This window comes from Salarias fasciatus, chromosome 19, assembly GCF_902148845.1.
Source record: "Salarias fasciatus chromosome 19, fSalaFa1.1, whole genome shotgun sequence".
Taxonomy (NCBI): domain Eukaryota; kingdom Metazoa; phylum Chordata; class Actinopteri; order Blenniiformes; family Blenniidae; genus Salarias; species Salarias fasciatus.
In genome coordinates, this window is record NC_043763.1 from 8,258,560 (window position 1) to 8,279,383 (window position 20,824).

Sequence of the window (20,824 nt, forward strand, 5' to 3'; positions counted from 1 at the left end):
TTTTGGATGTCGTGATTCGAACTGTTGATGGTGAGGAGTAGAAACCCGTACAGGGCGGATTGCCTGATCAGTGGGAGTATTGGCTCGTCACTCACGAATGGTTTCCACTTGTTTTAGGTTGTTTATGCACCTTAATCCTTCACTTTTCAAAAGCATTTAAAAGCAAATCCAACATTTCTGATGTAATTATTGAATGATGCAACTTAGAGGTGTGAAATTTTGAAAGACTGGACAGGGCATGGGGAATAACTGGAGGCTTGTCTACAGAAGAGAGAATGGGCGTTCATCTTTTTTTAATATACCCATTATTCCAATGTAGAAATTAACTTAAGCTTCTCTGTTTTCACTATTAAATTCATTGTTAGCCCTGCATGATCCAATTCTTAGTTTAAAAGTTGCTGAGTTGCATCAGGTCCTGAGCAAGCTGATGAACTTGTTGGACTTTATCACGCATCTGCCAACTGTTGTCATCACTTTTTGAGTATCTGTTATCTTTTTGTATCTTAACCCAGCTGATAAAAGTTGCATGGTGCAGCAGGATTTTTCTGCTCTGATGCGGTTTCACCTAGTGAAGCTTAAAGTGTGCCATGCTGTTTTCTGCTGAGAAAACTCATCTTCACTCACCACAGTACAAACTGTTCCTCTGTAATAAAGTTCTTCTGATGTGCTGTTTTGCACCAGGTTAGATGATTAGGATTCTGATTAATAACGCAAGCAACAGCAACAAAAACTCCTTTTCCATGCAACACCAGCACTCAACTCATGCATATGGAGTTTATGTATGACTATTTTTCGGTAATCCTATATTATAGGACATGCACTTTTTTCCAGAAATTCTAAACTGAACCACATTGACTAAATTGTTCTCAATTACAAATAACGATACAGTTGTTTTAAAACAACGCGCCCAATTAGTTTTACTTTTTAACCACATTCCTATAACAATTGTGTTGTTAGAGGAAGTTTTTTTAATGTACGAAATAACGTTTAAAGTTACATTTCCCAGATTAGTTAGTAGAGCTAAATTGTCAACATTTGTTTAAATCTCGTATTTAGAATAATTTTTAATTAAAAAATGCAGGTTAGATGCTTCCATACAAATTACATGCAACTAAAGCTAAACTAAAATAGAAGCTAATCTTTCTGGGTTTTTTGTGCAAAAATGTACTTGAAATCAAAATGTAATTACTTTATCTGTACAACTCATGTATCAATTAAACAATTAAGTATAAAAAAATTACATCATGGTATTTTTTCTTTGAAAAAGGAACGAAGATATAAAGCAGATTTTTTTTTTGTTTCAAAAAGTTGGAACATTGATAAAAATTACCCAAAAAATATTTGTTGGTTACAGTAATGTGAGTGGTTGAATGAAAGCTTAATAAAAAAAGAATTAAATAAAATTCAAAGCAGGGCGTGTGTGGCTGAGGGTCCTCGGTCTGCGCGCACGCGCCTTTCTCGAACCCTCCTACCTCTCTCGCGCGTGTGATGACATCACGCCTTTAAATATTCCCGTGTCTTCCTCCCGTCGTCCTCATCCTCAGTCTCCTCCGGCCGGGCTGTGGTCGCCTGCAGGCAGCTAGCTTCCAGACTCACAGCAGCCCAACAACTATTGTTACCCGGCGGTGCCGCCTCCTTCTCCCGCTCCGTCTGCTTCCAGGACCCCGGCTCCCCCCCCCCCCGCGAGGAGGACAAACAGAAAGGGTTGGAGGAGAAAAGAGAAAAGGAGAAGAGAGAGGTCTTTCTCGGAGTCGGGCGTGGTAGCGAAGGGACAAAAAGTCATCTTTAGCGGGGAAACTTGAACGTAGCAGCCACGATGTCGCTGTCGGTGCCGCAGAACGGGGTGAAGGCGGATAACGAGCCCGTTATCGAGCTGTTCGTGAAGGTAAGACCGAGCCAGAAGTTGCCCGTCTTCATCCACACGAGCGCACTGGGATTCACACGCGCGTTATTCCAGGCTTTTATAAACCGATCGGAGGAGTGTGAACTGCTGTCTGGGTCAGGCTAGCTGTGACTCTCTCACTTTAGGAGCTGCTCCAGAAAGGTTTCTTTGCCGCATTGAGTTGGATTGCGAGGTGCATCGTGGCCATGTGGAGCCTGCAGTGTCATGAGCAGGGCGGATCAGCCTGCCATGCTGCGAACAAAAGCCTCCACAATGTAACCCGGGCTGCAGCGGCTGGATTATTGCTCTGCACCTTCGTGGGATGGATGGACACGCAGCACGCTAAACGTGTGGATTCTACTGCACACGTCCAGTCTCATTCTAGAAATCTGAATGCATGTTTTATAACAGGGATCGGTAATCAGTGTGCAGGGATAAATTAAAAATCTATTAAGACTGTTTAAATGTCACCATTCGCATGTGTGATCCTTAACTACTGTAATCTGTCTGCATCATTTTCCTGCTAGTTCAGCACTTTATAGCTTTCTTTTTTTTAATCTCAGATTAATATTATCAGGTTTTTCTGTCGGCTTTGAGGCGCTACCGTTTACTCTCAAAAGTGCAGTCATGCATCTCTGCCTCAGTGGTCACCGTGATGATGGTGGAAGCCTGTGAATGGTTGTTTTCTGTCTTCAGCCTGTTGCTTTCCAGGGCGGGAAACCAGCACTGGAAAGAAGAAAAGAGGGGACAAAGGGGGGGTCGGGCTGTGGGTGGAAGCTTTGGAGTCCTGGGAGAGGAGGTGGATGATGTTGCTGACTGATGTTTTAGCGCAGGGTTCTTGTTTTTTTTTTGCAGCCCCAGATTTTTCACATGCAAACTGTAGATGTTTAGTTGAAATCTTTGGAATGCTTTTAAACAGCATGATATATTATTGCTATTATTTATGGCTATTGGCACGCAGGATAAACCATATCTCTCATGAATCTCCTGCTTTTTTTTTTGAGGGGTAGTCTTCTTAAGGCGGCACAGTTTAAACTTAACAATCAACAGATGGGAGCAAACTGCCTCCCATTTCCACCATTTCCATAACTACCTTTCACTGCCTGCAGGAGAGGTTACATCATCCCAAGGTCTGGAACGTTTACACTTGTGGCCAGCTCTTCCCTCTCCACCCCTCCCTCTCTGGACACTGCTGCCCAAACTTTCTTCCATTGCAGTTTTTTTTTTTTTTTGCGTAATAACCTTCCCTGTCCACGGACGTCCGTGCCAGTACCTGTGTCTGACACGTCCACATCTATTATTGATGCCGTTGTTCTCACAGAGGCGCATTAAACACAGTCACGGGAGACAAAGGCAGGCATGCAGGTTGCTATAGGTGCATTGCTGTGAGCCAGGCCTCTGGGAACCGCTGATAACAAACTGTGTGTGCTCTCCACACACTGCGGTGTCAGATCTGTTGGAGGGCTGCCACATCTCCGAGCTCACTAATTACACATCCAGAACACAGGGTGCCACAGGGTCGTGTTTGTGTAGGCTGAGCCGCGACAGCGAGGTTTACACATTAAAATCAGCTGACCGTCCCAGTGGAGAATACTCCGGTCTTGCATTTTTACAAGTCGTGTTTGTAGCAACAGCTGTCATATTGCTATGGCGATATTAACATTTGCTCATCGCTGAACTGAAGGCGTGGTGGTCAAGTTCGTAATCATATCTGTTTATTGCTCTCAGCTCGTTTAAACGAAGTTTAATTACTTTGTTGGGGGGGGTTTGACCCTTGAAAGGATTGCGCCACATCAGTTTCAGTATGGTTTTACTCATGCCTATCAGTATGCTGATGTCTTGTGTCGAAAACGATCAAAGAACGGCAGCCTTGAGATATCCCATAGCTCAGTTGTTTTGAAAGCTTTCCCACTCTTGAATCTTATTGCTGAGTCATTAGACTCAATTCTTTTTTTTTCCCTGTAAAATTGACTTCAACTGTGCCACTTATTTTCCAGGGTGGTGATTTATTGCTATTCTTTCTGTGTATTTCACCATTTGCACATTAGTTTCAGTTTTCATTCACTTTTTTTCCCTGCCGCCATGCAAAGCTTCCCTAAATTAATTCAGGACGTGCATGCTAAGTGAGTCATTTTCCACCAGCTTCTCACCCGACTGTATGTTTGAGAACAGAATACAGATGAGTGAAGAGAAACAGACGGGCATTATCTCTCCTTCAGCGTGTTTGTTGGGGGGAAGCGCTCGCCAGGATCACACGGCTGGTCGCAGAGCCTTCTGCTGCCTCCAGACGTCCCTGCTCTTGCCAGCAGCGTCTGTACCGGGGCCAGGAAGCATGTTTAAGTATTGCTTATGAAATTCTGAATGGTATAATGCCCGTCTGTTTGTGGATGTCCTTCGGGACACTCGCATGGGAACCACAGACGTGGACCGCCTGCCGCATGCCAAGGACAGATCCTGACAATGCAGCGCTTCTGTTGACCTGATCAGGATGAAGCATTGTCAACCCATTCCAGTCTGTAGAAAAAGATCATGTGATTTAAGTCTGTCACAGCTTGTTTGTGACAAAACCACTGAGTGTGCAGAGTCTGTCGGTTTATTTCAAAGGGCTATGAAAGCTCTGCCCATGTCCTGCTTCTGCTATCAGTTACAACATGTGACATCAGTCATATACCTTGTGATGGACCATTTTTATGGAAACCCAATGACCCTATTAATGCATTTAACTGCATACAAGGACAAGTGTTGCTTGTATGCATTGTGTAATCCTTTTTCTCCACCTGATTTCATTCGTTTGCGTTTTGATCGTAATCTTTAAATAAACCATACCTTCACCTCCTGGGAGGGATTGAGGCAACTCGGTGTTGCTCTTTTTTTATGTAAAAATCAATGGAGCAGTTTATTTTCCCCAAGTAGCAATGCTGCCATCAGCATCATGAGTGAGGGAACAAAGATTAACGGCTTGTTGCTGTTGTAAAGTGCTGTGTGCCGTTGTTTTCAGCTCTGTGAATTTGCTTCTGCAGCACCTGTCAGTCACTGGTTGACTGGCTGTCTGGCCGCTTGCCTAATCGATCTGGTAGTGTGTTATTACATCAGTTACAAGGGTTGGCTTGACATCTGTCTTTGTGTTTTTATCCATTAGTAGGGTACTTACTGCAGAGGATCATTTGGATTAGATGATCTAAATTTCTCTGAGTCCTGCCATAGTTCACCTCAATGCCTGTCGAAGCAGGAGGTCTACTGTAACTCATAGATTAGAATGTAACTTTTAATGGTCATCTGAAGCGGTCCAAGAAAAATTAACAAAAGCTGATGGAAAAAGTTCCTTTGGTGGTTCCACAGTACAAACAAAACTGTGGCAGATCTGCTTCCATCTTAGTTTGTTTCTGGCTCAAAATGGAGCTCATTATCTCCAGCTTGGGAAAGAAGCTGCCATGGAGCCAAGCAGAAAGCTATAAACCTAACAATCTTATAAGAAAAACTGAGTGGTCTTCATAGTAGAGGGCTGCATAGAGCCAGAAATCATATGCACGTTCTTGTTATTGTGTTCTCAATGCAAATCTCATAGGAATGAGCCAGTTTGCTTCCCAAAACATCAGCAGTAAGTCAACAAAAGTTGTTAAAAAAAGCTTGATTTTTACTTCTGCAAATCAAAAGGCAATCAGCCATATGGAAACACTTGTCGCTTGTTAACTGATAAAGAAGGCAGAGAGTAGAACATATGCTGAAGTAACAGTCTTAAAATCAGATACCTCTCGGTTTAAGACAACACAACAGATCCTTCTCCTTTATTAGGCAAGGTACAGCTAATTTTGTTTTTTCTTTGAATGACGTGAACGTCGATGTTGGCATCAAAGGACTGAAACATAGACAGAGCAGGTTGTAATGTTCTGTAATCCACCACGAGCATGACACTGAAGAGTATTCAGAGCGCCACTTCATTGTTCCGAATGTTTTTATCTTTGTTGTTTAATGAGTGTTCCTTCAGGCTGGAAGGGCGGTACAGCCAGTCCGAGTAATGAGCTGCTAGTCCAGACACCTTCATTATTGCCACTTGTTCAAGCTCCTTACGCTGTGGATAACATGCAAATTCTATTTCTCTGTGCTTCAATAACACTGCGGCCCAAATCATTTTAACCTCCCCTGGAAGGCTGATATCATTGTAGATTGATGATCTACTACTGTCCGATGGCGGCATGAAAATCCACACTGACCAAACCCTGACATAACCATTTACTGAAAAGGAAATTCTGCTGTGACCCTGTAATAATGTTTAGTAGACATATCCACCTTTTAGAAGCTCATTACATGGAGGAAGAACTTGTCTCGTTTGGGCGGCCCACTCAGAAAGCTGAAAGTTAATGAAGCTGTTTTCATATGAACTGCCTGACAGGAAGTGAGTCCAGCCTGGAGCAAGGTACAGAAGACTGCAGACTCTGAGGAAATGAGCCAACTATAGAGTCTGATTTCATGGATTAGTGTGTTTTTCTTAGCATCTAATGGGAATTTAGTTGGGTTTTTTTTTTTTTTCAGCAGTTGTAACGTCAAGATTCTGAGTAAACAGTGAAGCCTCTAGCTCTGTCTCTGTTGTATCACCAGCACTGTCAGAAGAATTGCGACTCCCTCCTTTTAAATGAGGAATCTGCCCGGCTCGCTGCAAGTGTAACCCAATCCCACTCCACACGATCTTGACTGCTTGTGTTTCAGAGCCTACCTAAGGGTATGCAACCCAGAGTGCAGCATCCAAACATTAAAGATGGGATAAGGTGACCAGGGGCTTCCTTTTTGGCTCTGCATGATGCTGTGTCAAGTGTCTGAGTGATCCAGCAAGGCTGCCTTTGTCTTTGAAGCCCTGGCAGAAGGAGGCAAGGAGAGCACAAGACTTGTGCATGATCCGAGATGTGAAAAGCAGAGCGCCGTGTACCAGACTGGCAATGAAAGGCGGCCCAGTGGCAAGTCGGAGTAGAGGCTCTCTGTCCTGAATGACTGATGAGGAACTGTTTGTGTGGTCATGGTAAAAGCTTTTATTTCAACATGATACTGAATCATCTCAACTTGGCACTGTGAAGTTATTTCCCAGTTTTCCATTTCTTTTTCATTGAACTGTATAACTTTGTTCTGCATCTGTGTGTGTTGGTAAGGGAGTGTGAGTCCGCCTTGGGGCTGGTGGATGTGCACTGTGGATTGCGAGGTGGTGCTGGGGCTTGTTTTAGTTTGCAGCCTGCTGTTTGTTTTAGACACTTGCAACAACAGCCAGAGTGTGGATGAATGTTGGTTCACGCTCGCTCCCACATGGCTGGCTGTTTGTCTTTCGGCATCTGTGTTGCTCATCACCGACACTCACTCTGTACACTGAGAAACCCGAGCTGTGTGTGTGTGTGTGTGTTGGAGTTATCTCCGTTTTATGAGGCTAAATTCAGCTGTTCTGATATTATTGACTAGTCTTTCGTCAGTCCTGCGGCGTGGTTGTGCCTTGAGATGATTTTAGACGTCGGGCTCCAGCTTTTCCGCAGGATTTCTTAGGTGGAGATCCAGCGCTCCAGCACAGTAGCCCTGTGTCTGACTGAAGGTTTCCACTGGGTGACGTCAGCCTGACTCACAGCCACAGCGAGGATGTGATGCCGTTTCCATGTTCCTCCAGACACAGTCTCGCCTGCACACTCACCCTCGGAGCATGATGGGAGCTTTTGTCACTCACTCCGTTCAGCCCAAGTCGTTATTTTTAACACTTTACTAACAAGCGCTTGCTGGCGTCAGACTTGCAAAGTTTATGAAAACTTTACTTTCTTTAATACTTTTGACAGTAGAACAGCCTACCCTGATGTCTTCCCTCCTCTGGAACTAGACCCAGGGAATGTGACTCTTCTTATTGTTCAATATGTCTCCATTTTGCAAACTCGGCTAAGGCCACCGTGATCTGAGCAGCCATGTCAAAAATAGACACTTTTTGGGTCCAACTCCTTAGTTCAGCCATCGTCCAGACCCCGGCCCCACCTGCGCGCTTGTCCAGCGAACGCGTGGCGAGGGTGAGCCGTTTCCATGACGCTTTTATGGCTGCCCACCCACCAACGGACATTCCTGCTTCACGTCAGGCAGTGAGGGGAGGAGGAGGAGGAGGAGGAGGTGGGAGTGCTGGAGCGCCTGCTGCATCTTTGGTTCCTTATTCGGTCAAGTGTGGCTTGAACTTGCTGAGCAGCTCAGCCAATTTAGAATATGGAGTGAGTTGAGGAGGGAGGGGTGTGTGTGTGTGTGTGTGTGTGTGGAAGCTCAGGCCACCATGTTGCTAAAATTAGGCGGTGAGCAGAGACTGGGAGGACCGTGGCCAACATGAACAGGATACATTGTCTCTGAAACAGAACGTCTCTTAGATAATCGCCAGAGAGCCTTTCAGTGAGTGACAAAGGGAAGGAGTGGATTTGCTCTTTATGTGGTTGCTTGTTAAAATGTTATGGGGCTGAAGTTGGGAGGAAGATGCCGTTTGTGCCTGCTAAGTGAGTGATAATCACCACTCAGACATGTGGAGGCCTTGAATCATGCCGGTTGCTGCTCGGATGTTGAACATTGCGTCAGTGAGCACATGGGCACGGTCAGAGGGGAAATGCTAAGAGGTATGACCTCATCTGGTCAATGAGGAGATGTTTTTTTTCCCCCCTCACACACACACTTATACACACACGCTTGACTGGAATCTCATTGTCCTCTTGTGTGGGCCCCACACACTGTCCTGGACACGGACTCCTCGATAACATCCAACTTTGAACATGACTCACAGCCTCCACCGAGCAGCTGTATGCGCCTGGCATCGCATAAACAGGCATATGTTGACTTGCCATCCGACGAGCCTAAATAAAGCTGGAGAGTCTGTTGCTAGCGGCCAGCTGTTGCTGCCTTTTTAGACCTTATTATTACTATGGTAGCCGTTTCACACCACATGGAAATCTGGGACCAAGACGGTGCGACCATCTGCAAAATCTGAGTCATCTTTAGCACTGGAGGAAAAAAAAATCACAAGCTACACACTGTTGCTATGTACTTTTGCTGTGAAAGCTTCTTGGATTGGAAAGTGACTCAGTTTACTTTTTGGAAAATGCATTTCTTATTCAACTGTTGTGCTTTGCCTTATAAGGGGCTCTTCTGACATAATTTCGCCTCTCGCTCGGGTGTTTTGGAGTGTTTTCCTTTTTTTTTTTTTCTCCCTGCTAACAGATGACGTACCTAAAGTGCTACAAACAAAAAGAGCTTTGTGTTGTCGGTGTATAGGAAGCTCTCCAGAAGCCTTTTCCCCTGAATGTCACATTATAATTGCAGCTTGCTGGAGAGCGTTAGATGAAAAAAGGACGATATCTCGAGGGCTGTCCTGAAAGTTTTTGTAACTTTATTTTGAGCTACGACTGCCTGATATTCTGAAAGCAGATTAACTCTGGTGTTATCCAGCAAAACGCTGTAGATGATCACCTAAATTTGGCTCACCGGGCAAAATGTAGGGCAGCCGCTGATTCAAATGAACAGCGGGGGGGAAAAAGCGTCTCTTCCAGCCACATCGTCATCTAAACTGAACAAAGCGCCCTCTTCGGCAGGAGAAGCAGCACATTTCTGGAATAGTTTCTCCCTCCTTTCTAAATGCCCAACCCCCCCCCCCCCCCCCCCCCCCCCCCCCCTCTCCCCTTCTAACGGCAGAGGGGCCCAGGATAGGGGGACTGGGATAACAGGGGTGAGAAGACGAAGAGGAGGAGGAAGAAATGAGCAGTGGGCCAAAAAGTGCACGGCCTCTGCAGATTGCAGCTTTTCCTCTTAGTTAATGCATTGATTACTGCCGCCTCTCTCTCCTGTATGGCGGCGCCACATTTGATCCCTAATTTCCTCCTGGTTTCCTGCAGTATCTTCGCCTCTCCTCGTGCAGCAGCTCTCTGGCACAGAGCCGCAGTCGTCCTGCAGACTCCAGAGGGCCGAAAGGCCTGCCATGTCTCCGAGAAGAGGCGGGGAGAGAGGAAGAAAAAGTGCAGGATGTCTCTCTCAGCTGCTGTGGCCTGTTTCTGAACCACTCGAGACGCGGGACTGAGATGAACTCAAAATCGGCTCGCGGTGCGGAAGCACAGTTCGTCTTTTGATTTCCAAATGATGTCCCCGCACCTGCTTTGCATTTCTTTTTAATCTCTACCAGGAGATGATCTGACTTCCTACAGTCCACCTGTGAATGGGTAATCCCCCCCCCCCCCCCCCCCCCCCCTGCTGTGAGGGCTCTGCTCTGTGTCATATGCTGGGGTTATTGCCATGGGAACAGTTGCTGCGCTGCGTTGCCACCCTTCAGCCAGAACTGAATGGTTCTCCGTAGGCGCGGCGCTTCCGAGAAAATAGAGTAATCGTCCCATTGATGCCTTTCTGATCTCCGTGAGGATTGGCTAAGGCCAGTCGGGTCCGGCGTTGGCCTCGAACGGCGGTACGCTCAGACTTCAGAGGCTGCGCTCTGCTTTTGGAATGGAATCATGTAACGTGTGAAAAGGGGACTTTCATTTGACGAACAATGGCAGTGATCTAATCCGAGCTTTTCAGATATTGAATTCAGACGGGGGAAAGGGAGCGGGAGAGGACAGTGACAGCACAATGGGAGGCAGCAGGCAGATCAAACAGAGCCATCCCACTGGGCGTCACGCAGAGGCCAACAGCAGCCGGCCTGTCCGCACCAGCAAGGAGCTGCCGCACTGGCTGAACTCCGCCAGACAAAGTCTTCTATTGAGACAACCTGCGTCTGTCGCACATGTTCGTGTCAAAACTAAAATAACTTAATGGAAAATATGGCAAAACGGTCTTAATCTGTGAACCTGTGAGTGAATCACACAAGGACTGAAACCTTTGTTAGAGGCTCTGCTGTAGCAAGGCACTAAATGTGAAAGTGCATTCCTGATATTCAGTACTTGAATGACCTCAATGCGTGTCCTTGTGAAACGAGTGGCACAGCTCAACAGGCCTGATATCCACCCTCTGTTCCTCTGAAAAGATGACGGAGATTGTTACGTAGCAGTCTTTGAAGTGGATTAAATCAAATTTCCATAGTTATCTCGAAAAAGAGAGGTAACTGCATCACTCGGCATTTCAGATTTTATTAAGATAGCCTTTCAAAGCTTGGCTGATGAAATGAAATGCCTATTCTGCTTTCTGATGTGGAATCCAGACACTTGTCCCTACATGGCTGCGAGCTGAGCAGGACGAGGGATGATGTGAAGTTAGTAGTGAGAAATGAAAGTACTGCACGGTGAGAAAGAATGCCTGCTGGGAAGATGAGCGATATCTCTGACAGTCTGCCACTCCCCCGTATAGCGTTTCCCATTACCGCTGAGTGGGAGAGGGGAACAAAATCCACTTCCATTAACTTTTTTTTTTAATCACTTGTGGGTGTCAGACCATTTTGCGGCTTTTCATTGTTCCCCAAAAATAAACAACAAACTTGATTTTTGAACTAATGCCCAGTTCTAATCTCGTTCCCAGAGCTCTCTCTGATGAGCGTTCGTCATTAATTTGGAGGACACACGCCACTTTCACTGATCTCACTCTCCAGCCATTGCTCAGCCTTGTGTTTGTGCAGTCTGGCCGAAGAGGAAACAAGAGGCCTATCTCAGGCCCTAATCACTCCAGCAGTTTCCCCTTACCCTCGGGCCGCAGTTGTGCAGATTAATGGAGGGGAAATGTGCAGAAGCCTTTAAAACGGGGAGGCCGCTTCTCCGCTCCCTCCCTCCTGCCGGAGTCGTATCGAGGGGAGCCTGAAAGGAACATTGTTTGAAATAGACCCTGTGTGGGGTGAGTGCAGTGAAACACACTCGCCGCAACAGAGATCTGTCAAGATTGTTGAGGCTTTTTCCTGTTTTGGCTTAGCTATAAACTGTTATCAGTCACACATCCTACTCAGAGATATTTTGCATTTTATGCCTGCAGTAATTAAATCACGGATGTTTCCATTCATTTTGTGCGCTCAGTCCGCAAGAATGTCACCTGTATGAAATCCCAGAGATTAAAATCTTCTTTTCTCTGTGTTTACTGAAGGCGGGGAGTGATGGCGAGAGCATCGGGAACTGCCCCTTCTCTCAGAGGCTCTTCATGATCCTGTGGCTCAAAGGAGTCGTCTTCAACGTCACCACGGTGGACCTCAAGAGGTGAGTTTTTACAAGTTCAAGATATAACAATCACAAGTGTTTTGATTTAAACTGGCCAGATATTGCAGCTGACAGTACAGATGGATGCATCATGTCTTGCTCGTTGCACACAGTGGGGCTGATGTGGGTTATCGCAGGTTTGTTTTAGTCCTCTTTGTAGAAGTTTAAAAGAGGTTGTAATTCTCACCAGTGGAAACAATAAAAAGATAAAAACATCCAATGTTTTAGGTGATTTGGAGCGACATTAAAAGCACAGCTCATGCTTGTGGTTATTGAACAGAACTGCATCTGAGGTATTTTTCATATCTGTATAGTGACTTTAAAAAAGAAGCTCGTTTTCACACAGTCATGCCACATACTGTGCATGACTGCATGCAGTGGTTAATGCTTGACAGTAATTACTTTGTGTGATTCTAAATAGTCATCTGACAGGGTTTAAAACTGGAACATGCCTTTTCCTCTTTTTTTTTTTTTTTTTTTTCCATCATCTCCATTGCTGTGACTGGTTCCTATAATCGCCCCCTCCTCTTCCCGCCTTTGCTGGTGTGCAGCAGTGTTTCTGGGCGTTTCCTTGGAGACTTGAGCCTCTCCGTAACTCTTTGATCCAGCCCCACCTCGAACGCCATCACTGTTTCCCTGCTACTTATTTGGTTTTCCCATGACCCCTTCCCATGCCGCAGAAAATTGGAGAAAAATAAACATGCAGACTCTTGAGAGGCTATTTTAAGGTCCGTGACTCGGCTCGCTTCCTGCCGAAGTTCTGACGGAGAGCCTGTACTTAGTTTTTATTTAATTTTTCAGCACCACTGGAATTGGAGTATAATACTGCCATATTATCTTTGGTCATATCCAGCAGTGGGATGGATGCCTAGTTGGTATCTATGGCATGGTTGTTTTTTTTTTACTGCTCATATAACTCTGACTCACAGACTGAAAGTTACTCGTTCCAAAGTGCAGTCTGTCTGGACGGGGACTGCCTCAGCAGAGCGACTCCGAGGGCTCAAAAACGCAACAGATCTGTCATTTCTTTACCACGTTGTCCATCTTGGGGTTCTGGAGTTCATCCCAGCTAACTCTGGGATGGACTCCTCCCGGGGTGTATCCTAAATCTACCCGGACAGTCGCACACATTAAAACTTTAGAGTCGCTGATTGCCCGTTCTCACTGTGCTGAACACTCCGGGTAAAAACAGCAAACGTTGCACTGAAAGCTGGGTATGTTCTTGCTGTGAGGCGCAAGTGTAAACCACTAATCCACCGTGCATGACGGATGTACCTGACCATGACCTAACCATGCTGTGTGGTGTGTGTGCTCTTGAGTCAATACTTGGACACCGTCTTGTAAAAGCCTCTGTTTGCTCGATTTATGACTTTTTTTTATTATAGTATTTAAATAAAAGAACAGTACACATTGTCTATTTCATGGCTGCCACTGCTGTAAATCCATTCTTTTTCCTGAGTTCATGTCTTGGTTCAAGGCTGCTCTGTCAATATTTTTTTCCTGTGGATTTGAAGGCAGCTCCTCAGTGATTATTGGTGGGTGTTGGTAAAACTTCCCATGTGCATGCCGAAGAGTTGAAGTCATTTCCCCTTTTCTTGTGCCCTTAAATGGCCCGTCCTAAACCTCAGCTGCCTGTTGCGGCAATGAAAACCTGCAATCTGAATGAATGGACATGTTCCTTGTAATTTCGGTTTCATATTTACTGTCAGACGTTCTTCACGCGGGCCCTCCAGCTGCTGACTCACCCCTTTGTGTTAACGCTGGCTTTGTACCGAGGGGGATGTGCTCGGAATACTCATTCAGCACATGATCATGTGTGTTTGTTTGCATGTCAGTGTCATCTGCCTGCCAGAGACATCTGGTACATTATGTGCTGCTTCGAAGGCCACACAGACAGGAGAGCACAGTCGCGCTCAGACGCATGCACGGAGAATACGCCGGATCCTTTAAGAAAAACATGTTCAAACGTGATGCCAGTTTGTCATTTATTCACAACACTTTCAAATTCTTGTTTGTTTAATTCTATGATAAATTGGGACTCTTTAGCACACTGCACTGGGGCATAATATAACTTTTTAGCCTTAATACAAAATCGCATGTCAGTTTAGTTATCTTGTTTATTTTGCTTGTTAGGCAGTCGTTTAAAGGACTCTTATCTTGAAGGTCGAAGGAACATTTTTTACGAAAAGTCAATGTTTCCAGGTGCCTTTGTCTGCGACTGATTCATCCTTGTCTTCTTATCCAGGCAGGATAACTCCCAGACTATTTATGAGATGTAGAAAATGCATGAACTTCATAAAGCAGTGACATTGAGCTTTACGTCTCTGAACTGGTCACAGCTCCCCTATTAACTGGAGACGGGTTTCTTTTTCTTCACACATCTCATCAGTGTTTATAATTCATACGCTCTGTCCTGCAGGAAGCCAGCCGATCTCCAGAACCTGGCTCCCGGCACACACCCGCCCTTCATCACCTTCAACGGAGAGGTCAAAACCGACGTCAACAAGATCGAGGAGTTTCTGGAGGACGTCCTCTGCCCACCCAAGTGAGTCCTTTCTCACCTCTGCGCTAACGGGTTGCCACACCTTCACACCGGCCCTGGCTCCTCATACTTTTCATCAGAAACGCACAAGAAACCAAAACTCAATGTTAGTCTCAGGAACAACTAATATATTCCGTAGTTCACTGGGGAACATGGTTTTCTAACACACACTTTCCTTGCTGTTGTGTCGTGTGCAGGTACATCAAGCTCGGTGCGAGGCACCCCGAGTCAAACACAGCCGGCATGGACATCTTTGCCAAGTTTTCTGCATACATCAAGAACTCCAAACCAGATGGAAATGAAGGTGTGTTAACTTCACCAGTCCTTTACATGTATGCACGCATGGGTAGATTTGTGCACAGGTTATGTTTGAATAAAGATTTCTTGAACTCGTGTAGTGAGTTTCTATGCAGCACATCTCACACACAAGCACACACACAGCCTCTATGTATTGGAAAACCTTTCAGAATACTTAAAACAATATAGAGGATACAGTTCTACAGAGTTTTAAATTGGGTGGAGTATTGAAAAAAAATCTAGAATAAATGACACCGCGAACCTGGACAGAATAGATTTGACATGTTTTCTCCACCCTGGGGAAAATATTTAACCATGTGTGAACTCTGTCAACAGTCAGAGGCTGAATCTCGTGTTTCACTGATATCTGCCCTCAAATCACCTTTCAGACTTCTGTTGGACTCCTGAAGCCAATTTCTTCACGTTCATATCATAGTTTCTGTTAATGAATAATCTGCAGATTGATGGAAGCTGGACAGCATATCACCTGTGCAGTCAAATGAGTGTGTTTTCAGACATAGTGTATGATTGAGGAGCAGGCGGGTGCATTATGCTGAACTCATATGGTAAATCAGATACCGAAGATCCTCCTCTGTGCACGTTTTTTAATAAAATGCCGCCCTCGTGTGGTTGATTAGCGCATAACAATAAGCGCCTGTATTTGTTTTTGAGCAGCACTTAACACACGCCCCCCTCTTCTGTGCAGCTCTGGAGCGCGGGCTGCTGAAGACGCTGCAGAAGCTGGACGAGTACCTGCGCTCGCCGCTGCCCGACGAGATCGACCACAACAGCATCGAGGACGTCAAGGTCTCCACCCGCAGGTTCCTGGACGGAGATGAGATGACCCTGGCTGACTGCAACCTGCTGCCCAAGCTGCACATAGTCAAGGTGAGCAGGCTGTGACGAGTCTGGAGTCCCACAATCCTCAGGTGGTGCTGCTGCTACACATCATTAATTCAATATTGTATTGGTGTGAATAGAAGACAGACTGGAAGTAAATACAAAATCTGATCTGATAGATGCATTGTGGGAGGAGAGCAGGCAGAACCACAGCATGAGAGTGTGGAGAGTGAAACAAAGACAACAGTAGCTCTGTGGAAAGAACGTCAAATTCTGCCTGTTGGTCTGCTTTCTAGTAGTATCAGGATTCAGGTAGAATTTTCAAGATCTTGTATTTTAACTCGCCTTCACTGCAACCTCCAGGATGCTGAAGGATCGTCGTCAACAGATTTGAACCAGTTTCCTTGGTACTATGATTACAGTAGAGGATGTTTTTCTCTAGCATGTGAATTCACCGGGAAATAGAGGGTCCTGCTGCTGCAGGTTGGGATTATAGCTTGGACAGTGGTCTGACCCCTCCTCCTCCTCCTCCTCCATCTCCATCAGGTGGTCGCCAAGAAGTACAGAGGCTTCGACATCCCCAAGGAGATGACGGCCATCTGGAAGTACCTGAACAACGCCTACACCCGCGACGAGTTCACCAACACCTGCCCCAGCGACAAGGAGATCGAGATCGCCTACGGAGACGTAGCGAAGAGGCTGGTCAAATAAGCCCCTCCACCCTGCTCCGCCACCATAAGCCCCGCCCCCTCACTGTCCATGCCCCCCCCCCTCCTTCTCCTCCACCAGAACTGATGTGCTCATTCACGAGAAAGAAGAAAAAAAACAAATGAACTCTGGACTTCTTTTCCTTCTCTCCTCATCTAGAGCGAACCTGCATGAACCCGTTTTGTTTTCGTTCTTGTATTTTTGACGCCCGCCCTCCGGTTTTTATGAAGGTCTGTTCAGTCGACTTACCAACGGCCGCGCTCGTTCCATTTCCACTGTTTAAAAAAGCTTTATGTTCTGTCGTTCCGCGGCTGAATGTTGCGACGCCACGAAGAAACAACCACACGTGTTTCAGCAGTCATGGAAGGCCGGGAGCGTTTGGAGACGCGCTCCCTGACAAGTGACCTTCAAGCCAACTCTTTCACTGTGTGCAGGGGAGCCGTCACAAGCTGTTGTGTTTCTGTTGTCTAAAACTGAATTTGCTTTTTCTTAGATTGCTTTCAAACAAAACACTGAATTTTTTTTTTTTTTTTGTCTCTTTTGGCTCATTAAGAGATTTTTTTCAAACAGTATTGAAGCTTCAGTGTTTTCTTTCGCCTCGAGTATTTGACAAGGTAATCCCAACTTCAGCGGTCAACATATCAACTGAGACTTGCTTTATTTTAACGTGGAACTGTTTATTATTAATGTAAAGAATTGTAACTGCAGGTAAAGCTTACCTGCCGTTCATGAGCATAAAGGACTTGTAGCTCAGTAGAATTGTAGGATCCGTCCTCGGGAAGAGCCTGAGCTCGGAGAAACATCGACCATATGTAGCTCGCAGACATGTCAGCCGCCACATCGCCATTACATGAGTCGAGGATTACCATGAGGTTTTTACTTCGACTGTACTGACTAGCAGTAGGTTGAAATACACATTGTGGACCAAAAATGATTCTGTTCTCGCTGTGGATTGGACGAGTCAAAGAAAACCACGCCCGTGTGGAGTGTGTGCAGTCTGACGGCATTTAAGATATTGATGATTGAAACTAATCAACAACATTTGCTCAGATTCCACATTTTCTTCAGTGTGTAGGTCGATCTCTACGGTAGCGAATGTATGCTTTGATACAGTAGCTCCAAAAAGTGCTTTAGCGTGGACGAAACAAAACCAGATTTTGTTTTTGTCCCGTTTGCCACCATTTTTTTCTTTTTCAGGCATTTGTTATGAGACAAATCTGACTAAAAAGGAATTGTAAATATTTGTTTTCATTACTGGGATTTCGATGTGTAAATTTGATGCATTTCACCGGAGTTCAGAGGAAAAAACGAGCTGATTGCGTGGGTCGGAGCTCTCCATTCAGCAGCTCCTCTCTGCCTTACTTATTTTTGTCCTTGCAGATGTTTTGCAGTAAGGTTTGTTTTATAGAGGTCGGTTCGTTACAATGCGCGTCCTGCGTTGTACAAAGGAAAATCCAAGCTATGTCATGGCTTTTTTTTTTTTTTTTTAACAATGTTGACTGAATTGAAATAAACTTCTTATTGGCACAGTTTGAGGCTCTGTTTTACTGCTACACAGGACTCAACACTAAAGCGTTTTGTTCATTGTTGTATGCTCTTAACCTTCTGGTCTGTTTTTAAAGATCCACCCCAGACAGTGTGTTAACCATAGATGATGATTGCATGGATGGAAAATGGTCATGCAGCCCTGAACGTCACTCCAGAGGATATGAATGAACCGATTAGATTGTTCAGGCTAAATTAAATTCATTTTAGCATCTCCGGGTGCTTTACATTCCAATGAAACATCAAAACATTTACTATAGCATTCATTGATGACTGCAACAGATCAGATGGAGGTGGCGACTTTGTACTTGCATTGATTGAGGAGCTGTACAGGCTCGCAATGGAAAAGAAAAGTGTTTTAACAATACTGAAAGTGTCGACTCAGTCTTGGTTCAGACCGAGTGAATTCTAATCACTTTACGCTTTTGGCTTGGCTTAATAGTTATTAGTGCTGTCAGTTTTAATCGCATTGATCGCAATTTAATCGCATTGATCGCAATTAATCGTGATTAATTCATGGAGAGCTGTCAACAATTAACTTTTTTAAAGTTGAGATTAATTGCAATGAAGAATCTAATCCTCATAAATCAGTCCCAATGTCAGGAAAAAACACTATTATCCTCTAGTTCTTTTCTTTGACCCAATTGGCAGACCTCAATGGATTAATCGCGATTAAAATTGACAGCACTAATAGTTATATTAGTCTCATGCATAAATTAATACGTTACAGTGATACGGCACAGTGGCAATCTGCCTGACCATTTGTTATTTTTGATTAACTTTTGAAAATTATACAGAAATGAGCACAAGTTGAAGTGTTCAGGCCTACAGGTGCTTAAAAGACATTCAAAATTCAAAAATATTCCGGAAATATACAGACTAATACAGATATTTTCACATTTCCACAGAGGTCTGATGCATATGTGGCCACTTTCTAAAACAGGCTTTATTCTGTGGCATCCACACATAAATCATATCCATCCATCCATGTTCTATCTTGCTTCGTTCAGTTCAGGGCTGCGACACGTGCAGGCAATTTATCATCATGATTTGAGCTTTCCTGTTTGTCTCTGGGCAAACTCCACCGAGGAAGCCCTGGATTCAAATTCAATGTGATGATAAATATGTGACTTTCTGCTTTCATCAGTATGTCTCGAACCTTTGCATGTTTTGAGGCAGTAGATGTTAGAAAGAAAAATCCCCCAAGGATCCAGGGACATGAAGGTGAACTTACTTCTATTTCACTCTGAAAGGTGAACACAAACAACATAATGAAACACTGAGTTTTTCACACCTTGTGGTCACTGATTCAGAAACAGACTAAAAGTTTATGAGCCTCCGGGCTACAGTGTGCTTGTTTTCGGCCAGCTCTCGGCGAGGAATGTCTCGTGTGGGTGTTCTCCCACTGTGGGTGCCACCTCCTTCCCCTGAAGACGCCCTCTTCCAGCCGACCCGCCGATGTTTTTCAGCAAATTCCCTCCTGTTCTGTTCTGGAGCACAAACAAGTCTGTTCTGTGGGTCTGACTGCAGCCAAAGTTATGCAAGAGAAAGAAGGAAAAAAAAGGTGTGGGGGCGTTGAGTTTTTGGATGGTCTCCAGATCATTAAAGTGTCACATTTCACCCTCAGACATTCTCGACTCCCGGCGCACTGGAGAACAGAGACACGCTCTACCCTTGTAGAAGGAGGAAACTCACCCAGACACAACAAGGTGTGTGAGAGAGGTTAGAATGAACACAGTGCTGGCTATCATTCAGACCACACCATCATTAAGAGTGTGTTTGTGTAATTGGGTAATGGAGGAGTAGCCATGAGTGGCTGAGATTTTCTCCTCAGACATGTGTGTGTGTGTGTGTCTGTGTGTGTCTATGTCTGTTGTTGTAAAAGGACTTTTAGACATTATTCTGACTTTTGAATGAAAGTTCAAACGCCCAGTTCCAAAGTTCAGACTCAGTTTCAGAGGTGAAGCTGGAATAAAGATGGAGGTTAGCAGGGTCAGGAGTGTGTGAGTGTCTTTGTTATTGCACCATCAGAGGGAGCCAACAAGTCGGCTATAAAGATATTTTGGGATCTTTCTATGTTGCTTTAGGGGGAACAATGTAACTCAGTAGGATTTCTGGCATCTCAATAAAACCTTCCTCTCTGCCCTCATGCTTTTCACTTTTCGCCAGCAGTGTGTTTTCTGACGTTGGATAGCTCGGCGGAGCCGTCCCTCTCTGGCATCCCCTTCCTGTGCGCTGCCAGTTCAGTTTGCAGGTTTTTACACAACACCCATTTATCCAGCTGACTAAATATTGACACTGGTAAAGTAGCTCGCTCAAGGGTACACACTGATATCCCTGCTGGGTTTTCGACCTACAATGTGTGAAAAAGCTTCTTTGCATATAGACTCTGTGCACCTGACATCTGATGTGGCTGTACGTCTGCTCGCATTTGATTCACGCTGCTGATTGACAGCACAAAGGCCTGTGTAGGGAGCTTCCGGAGAACACTGTAAAATAATCTATGTTGTAAGACGAGCGGCTCAAAATACAAAAAAAGTATTTATGAAACCTGCTGATTCCATTCACCACCTGGGGTGTCAAACACATTTCAGTTCAAGGGCCAAACAGCCTAATTTAATCTTGGCTGAGCCAGAATAATAAAATATCAGAATAAACTCTTTTTCTTTTCTCTCCAACACTCCAACACTTTTTAGAACAAAAACAAAAAGCAAGAAATAATAATAATAATAATAGAAAATGCTGATACATAATGGAAATAGAGGGTAAGAAACAAAAACAACGCTTTAGATATTTATGTTTTATCAATCAAAAATGTAATGAATATAATGATGCAGGCAGGACAAAAGTGGGACAATAAATTCTCCA

The 20,824-nt window shown here is 44.9% G+C and overlaps 1 protein-coding gene across 1 annotated transcript; it reads left to right on the forward strand.

The window, feature by feature from the left end:
- The first annotated feature begins 1,540 nt into the window (after positions 1-1,540).
- On the forward strand, positions 1,541-17,941 carry clic4 (chloride intracellular channel 4). Its single transcript, XM_030117279.1, has 6 exons — positions 1,541-1,885; positions 11,915-12,024; positions 14,444-14,569; positions 14,764-14,870; positions 15,570-15,751; positions 16,250-17,941. Exons 1-6 carry the CDS (start codon positions 1,817-1,819, stop codon positions 16,412-16,414), a joined length of 759 nt encoding a protein of 252 aa, XP_029973139.1. The 5' UTR covers positions 1,541-1,816; the 3' UTR covers positions 16,415-17,941.
- The last annotated feature ends 2,883 nt before the right edge of the window (positions 17,942-20,824 follow it).

Coding starts and splice junctions, on each gene's coding strand:
- clic4 (XM_030117279.1), top strand. CDS start 1,817: ATGTCGCTGTCGGTGCCGCAGAACGGGGTGAAGGCGGATAACGAGCCC. Junction 12,025..14,443: donor ACCACGGTGGACCTCAAGAG/GTGAGTTTTTAC, acceptor TCTGTCCTGCAG/GAAGCCAGCCGATCTCCAGA. Junction 14,570..14,763: donor GACGTCCTCTGCCCACCCAA/GTGAGTCCTTTC, acceptor TGTCGTGTGCAG/GTACATCAAGCTCGGTGCGA.